Source organism: Cucumis melo, unplaced genomic scaffold, assembly GCF_025177605.1.
Source record: "Cucumis melo cultivar AY unplaced genomic scaffold, USDA_Cmelo_AY_1.0 utg001974l, whole genome shotgun sequence".
Classification (NCBI taxonomy): Eukaryota; Viridiplantae; Streptophyta; class Magnoliopsida; order Cucurbitales; family Cucurbitaceae; genus Cucumis; species Cucumis melo.
Genome location: NW_026124875.1, coordinates 12668 through 19163, shown reverse-complemented (window position 1 = coordinate 19163; position 6496 = coordinate 12668). Strand labels below are relative to the sequence as shown.

Here is a 6496-nt window from a genome sequence, read left to right as displayed (position 1 = left end):
GGAAAGCCTATCCTGAGACATTCAGTTCCATAAATCAGTCCGCCTTGATTTTAGGGGGCCGAAAAAAAGGAATAAGATAGGCTTGATTTAGTAGATTTTAGCAGTTCAAGGTTTGAATTGAAAGGAAGAAAAAGATCATAATATCTAAAGAGCCATAAGAAAGAGTTCCATCTTTTCCGAAAAAAGAGGTCCGACCCGCTAAGTGGGAATATATAGGATGAAAGTAGCGGAGCAGTCTGATCTTCTTCTTCTTCTTCTTCCTTCCATTGACTTTGATTCCGTCCGGATTGGTCCTACGTAGCTTAATAGACTCCGCCATCAGAATGAAATTCCATAAAGAGGTCCAAGAACAATCAGTGGAATTCTCACAAGTCCGACTATCGATGAACCTTGTCAGTCGTTCTAACCTCTCGGTTGAGTACATCGACGCCTTTCCTCTAATACGCCCTGATTCTAGTATTAGCGTGTCTTTTGAAAGGACTTGCTTTGGTATAGGCTTTGAATAAGGCTCGTTCCCGGCGCTCACCTTTTTTGGCTGAAATCGCGAATTGGTAAAGACCCACCCCTTGTTTCAGTCAGAATGAGTCCCCGGGACCCCGGGACATTGGCTTCCGCCAACAGTGGACTATTAAGGATCGCATCCCGCGCATATTCTACATTATAGCCTGCAACTGATTCAGCTTCCGCTTCTGGGAGATCAAAGGGGAGCTCGATTAGTTTCTGCTAGACGAGAAATAAAGAACATAACCAATACAGGGAACAAGGGAATACCGGACCATATCTGCTTTTGCGCCATGACAATCTCACTCGAATTACGGGGACCTACACATATTAGTACAGGTATACCGGGGTCCCCGGCCAGAACCACACGTGCAAGTTTCCCTGCATGTGGCTCGTCCGTGCTTTCCGAGGCGCTGCCTGCTGTGACTCAGCATGGGAGAAGGGGGCGGAACTGCACACTTGAGTGTGAAGAGCACTCTGAAGTGACTGACCGAAACTGATCATTCTTCTTATGCTTCCGAAACATCTGACGAAAGATCTCATACGAAGAAGAAAGCCCCTAATCTCTGATTCATGAAATGACCTCATATTACCTCTTTTCATGCCTTTCTCTCAAAGTTCTAGCTTGAGCTTTCTTGACGACTGGGCTGCTTCCTCGCCAACAAATTGGATTGAGATCTTGGGGAAAGCCCCAGGAAAGTCTAGGTTGGCTTCCAGCTCCATCTCGGCCGGCATCCTGCTCTCGAGGGGGTGGAGTCCTGGAGCGAACTACTCATTGCTGTCTTGCCCCAATCCCTTGAAGGGCTTTTGGGGAGGAGCATTGTTGGAGGGGAAAGGCGTGGTTGACAAGCCACTTCGAGGAGGCGACTGGACTGGAGTGCTTTCATCAAGCATGTGGGCTGAGCCATTCCCACCACTTGGGGTGGCCCGATTCGGCCTGGTCGGGAAGAGATGAAGATAGAGACTCTGACGTTACGGGAATCTCTTTCTATGTTAGCGGGAGGGGGCCTTCCTATGGTAGTCCCGCTGCGGCCCTCTGACCGTCCCGTCCCGTCTCATCTTTCTTTGGCTATACTTGGATGTAGCCAGCCATCTTAGCTTCACATGAGAGAGTTAGCCTTTAAGGCTCTGCACTCTCAGCTCGGCCCCTTTCTATTCCCCTTTGCCGCCTATTAAGAGAATAGGTCCCGTTGAAGCGGCCCGCCTTTATGAATCTATACCAGCTGCCACGCACGACCCAATAGGAACTATCATGAAACTCGAAAGAAAGAAGTTGAAAACATAAGATATAAGTCCGTAGAAGGGAAACTGAAGCATTACTAGGAGAAAGAAAAAGGTCCAGATTAGCTTAATCTTCCATTGACTTTTTCTTCCATAAGGAATCTGACAACAACATCGATCAGTCGCTTTCTCAAATTCCAATTATAAGGCTCAAAGTTTCATTAAGGGTTGAATCAAGTCATATTCATCTGTGGATCAAAGAGGTCCGACTATTATATTAGTTCCATCTTTGATACATCTACATTGTGAAAATCAAGCCTATTTCAATCTAATCTTTCTTCTCAACTCCTCTCTTTATTCAATTGAAAATTCTTTGAACCTCGCAAATTCTTTCCGCCTCTCCTATATCTGAAACTACGAGTACCTTCGCACCTGTGAAGTCGCTTCGATCATTCTTCGACCTCCTAACCGCTCCTCTCCTATATCTTCCTGAAACGTAGAGCACCTTCGCTCCTCTCCTATATTTTTTTCGTAGAGCACACCTTCGCTCCTCTCCTTCCTAACCTCAGTCGAGTACCTTCGCTCTATTTCAAACGTAGAGTACCTTCGCACCTTGAAGTCGAGTTATTTCATAACCTTCGCAAATTCTTTGGTCCTAACTCATATTGCATTGAGCCTCTCCTGACAGTCGAGCCGCTTTCGCTCGTCTTGACCCGTCCGAAGGACTTGTTTATATCCATATTCATCTGTCCGGAGGCTCGACTGAAAGGAGAGCGAGACTGAATCAATGAACAAGGTCTCGACTGAAAGGAGAGAAAAGAATCATTAGATTTTGGTCCGGAGGCTGAATGAATATGAGTTCTCATATAACAATGTATAAAAGATGGAACTCAAAGAAGCGAAGCGACTGAAAGTTCGCCTTTTATCAAGAAAGAAGACGACTCCGCTACTTTCTGAATATGGAATATCAAGCCTAGGATCATGAATTCCAATTAAACTACCCACGGACCTTCTTTACTGAAGTTTCTTCCAAACCTACTAAATCAAGCCTATCAACCAAGTCAGAAAGAGAAAGCCTACCACTGAACTTCCTTTCTTTCTAGTTCTTTGTGTCTAGGCTTTCCTTCCGGTCCGTGCTAGCTTAATTAGTCCTTGAACTTCAAACCTTTCACCGCGACTGATCTTTCTCCTATGAACGTAGAAGGCATCAAAAAAGAAGCTTGCTTTTCTTGTCCGTGGGGCCCTTTATGAAATGAGCTTTGAACCTTGCCGCGTAGAAGGCGTAGAAGTCAACTCCTCTTCATAATCGTCGGGCTCTCATAAATTCGGTAAGGACTTCGCTTTCATTCCACAAATTCTTCTCAATATTCTTTGATCCTCTCCTATATCTGAAACTACGAGTACCTTTCGCACCTTGAAGATGAATATGGATTTCTGACTCGTCCGGACTAGCTTATCCTCGCCCTTTCAGTCGAGCCTTGTTCGCAAATTCTTTGCTCCTCTTCTCTTTTGATAAGGAGACCTCTTTAATTAAGCTAATCTGGACCTTGATTTTTTTGAAATCAGATTCGCTTCGCGCCTGAATTTACCGCTCTTTCTCTTTCTTCCTTTTAGAATATTGCTCGGAGATTTCTTGCCTTTGGCTAAGAATAGGTTGAAGCTCTTTTCCTTGTCTTTCTCTTTCAGATCTCATAAGATCAGATTTCAGGGTGCTATCCTTGTACTCAGTCTTCCTATTATCTGAATACGTTCTACAACCTTGCACAAGATCTCGCTCCTTCGCACCTTTCTTCCTCTTTCTCTCCAAGGACGGTCGCCTCTCTCTTCTGATTTGATGGATTGGTCTCGTTATTTTAGAACCCTATCAACAGAAATGAAACCTCTCTTTCTAAGAAGCAGAACGCGCCATCACCTACAGCCCTTTCTTTCCTCTGCCGGGGACTTCCACGAAATGAAAGGGGGCGGCATCGTCGTATGCTCAACATTTGTTGCCCCTGGTTTATATCCCTACGTACTGCTATGGCCGATCTGTCACCCGTCCGGAGGTTATGAAATAACTCGACTGAAAAAGAAAAGGAGCGGTTAGGAGTTGAATGAAAGCGAAAGTCCTTATCCTTATTCTGAAAGGAGCGATAGCAGCTCGACTAAGAAGGAGTCAATGAAGAAGGGCGTAGCTTATGTAAAGGTGCGAAGCAGCTCGACTAAGAAGGAGAGGCTCGACTGAAAGGCGAGGCTCGACTGATAAGGAGAGAGTCCTTATCCTTTGAATTTGAAGGAGTGCAAGTCAGAACCATGAATTTCCCGCTCCGTCTTCTCGGAGGCTTCTGAGAATATCAAAGCACTTCCACTTTGATGTTCCTGCTTTCATTGAAATGGCTTGGCCCCGCGCCGTTTGGAGAATGAGCCTATATATAGGCATGGCTGAGTCAGTTATTCTCGCAATTCAGATCAGATTCGGACCGCCTCAATGAACAAGGGCTTCTCTGAAAGCACGGTTTCTTGCCTCCCTCCTTTTCAAACTCGTCCATTCCTTGGGTGATCCCTTGCTCTCACGTTCGAGTGTTTGCTCGTCGTTTAGGCCGGTGAGTGAGATTTCTGCTCATTGCAGTCACCCCCCGGGGTTCTTCGCACGCCCCGGCCCTTGATCAGATAAACCGCCCTATGACCCACAAGTCAAAATGAGCCTTGCGACGAGACGCGGACATTCCCCATGCTGCGATTCCCTCCAGTCCCTTCCCGGGTTGGGTTAGGAGAACATCCGAGCGATTGCCTTCGCGGATCCAAACGCGCTCACAAGGCGCACAATAAGAATCAGACCAATAGAGACTTCATAAGGGACCATTTGAGCTGCAGATCGTAATGCTCCTAGAAAGGCATATTTCGAATATAGAGGAGTGAAAGTTCCCAACAATCAACGAGTTGATCATACCCTTCTTTGAACCGTACGAGCACGTCCTCTCTCACCCCCCACCGCGCTTACGGCTCTTTACCCCAACTAGCTCTGGCTCCAGTTCTTCCCTTTCTATTCCTTGGTAAGCGGACCGGGGGAGCATGGGCGGCGATATCTGCTTTTGACTGATGGAAAGCATCTCTCCTTAGCCTCTATTACCTGACCGAACCCAAAAATCACAATAGATTGGTTCTTGCCAGTCGCATCGGAGACATCTTTATCTGAGAAGGAGGCTTCGTCGTCCGGCTCCTCATAAATGATGTTAGGATCGGCCGGCTCATCCTCTCCATCCGAAAAGAAAAGAGAGAGAGAACTTTGAAAGAGAGAAAAAGACTCAATATTGAAGACACGTCACATCAATTGAAGCAGGCAGGAAGGGCGCGGAAGCTACCCTTTGACGAATGCAAGCAAGGTCGCTTGCTTACTCTCCGTTGGCGGCAAGGAAGGAGGGGAGGGAAAGAAGACTAGACCATACTAAAGTCAAGAGGCATTCGGGAAGCAACTAGTTCTGGCCAAGCATCAGGCCGACCACTACATAAAGAAAGAGATCCATATACCAGTCATGAGCGATAGTGAAGCCGTCAGAGGCAGAAGCTCTAGCTTTGCGGACGAAGCCGAGCCACTAATGGAGTGGCGAAGGAGGCATACTATACGTATACGTCTATTAGTAACCGCTGAAATACCAGAGACAAAATGGAAGTGAACTATTGAAGCTATCAGTGTGATTGATCCGTCCTAAGATCAAGCCCTTGTTCATTGAGTCAGAAATCCATATGAACCTGAAAGGTGCGAAGGTACTCTACGTTTCAGATATAGGAGAGGCGCAAAGAATTTGTGGAGAAGGAGAGGGCTCGACTGAAAGGAGAGCGAGGCGGAGTAGGTTATGAAATAGCTCGACTGTAAGGAGAGGGGAGAAGCGAAACGACTGAATTATCGAAGGAGTGGTATTATGAAATAACTCTCCAAATAAGGAAGGAGAGGGGAGAACTCGACTCCAAATTCTAAGGGGCGGTTCGAAGAAAGTCGACTGATAAGGAGTCAATTCACAAGGAATTTCATAAAGAAAGCGAAACGACTGTATTATAATATTATCAGGAGTGCATTATGAAATAACTCTCCAAATAGTAAGGAGAGGGGAGAAGCGAAACGACTGTATTAAAGAAGGAGTGCAAGTTGAGCTACTAAATAAGGTGCGAAGCAGCTCGACTAAGAAGGAGAGGCGGAAAGAATTTGCGAGGAGAGGAGTGCAAAAAAGAAAGATTAGACTTTCACCTGTGGTCCGAAGTCCTAGGCTTTTAGTGGTCCGGAGGACGCTCAAAGAATCCCACGGAGCGGTTCATTGAGGACAGGTTAATATGGAATAAATAAGGGTCCGTCCGAAGGTGCGAAGCGAAACGACTGTTAAGGCTCAAAGAATTTGAGAAATCCATATGAAAAAATTAGTGAATATTGAGAAGCGACTTAACAGGAGTGCTGGAGCGGAGCATAAGAAAAAAACAAAGGTCCAGATGTTCATATGAATATGGAAAAACAAGGGTCCTCAATGAATAAGGCTCGACTGAAAGGAGAGTTGCACTCCTGTCTCAACCCTTGTTCATTGACTTCTTGCCTAATTAAGCTACTCCGGACGTCCTCTCCTTATTTAGTAGCTCAACTTGCACTCCTTAACATTGGCAGAATAAGGAATGAGCTTGAAAATTCTGAGATCAGTCTTTGATCCTTATCATTTGGAGTCGTCCGGAGGTTATGAAATAACTCGACTGTAAGGAGAGGGGAGAAGCGAAACGACTGAATCTAATAGGAGTGGTATTATGAAATAGCTCT

The 6496-nt window shown here is 45.9% G+C and overlaps 1 protein-coding gene across 1 annotated transcript; it reads right to left on the bottom strand.

Moving 5' to 3' along the window:
- Positions 1-526: 526 nt before the first annotated feature.
- LOC127147824 (uncharacterized) lies at positions 527-1089 on the bottom strand (the record flags this gene model as incomplete). The annotated part of the gene is made up of 2 exons (XM_051080902.1): positions 847-1089; positions 527-720 (listed from the first exon to the last, which is right to left on the bottom strand). Coding segments are annotated over exons 1-2 (437 nt in total), but the record flags the coding sequence as incomplete, so codon positions are not given.
- Between the last annotated feature and the right edge of the window lie 5407 nt (positions 1090-6496).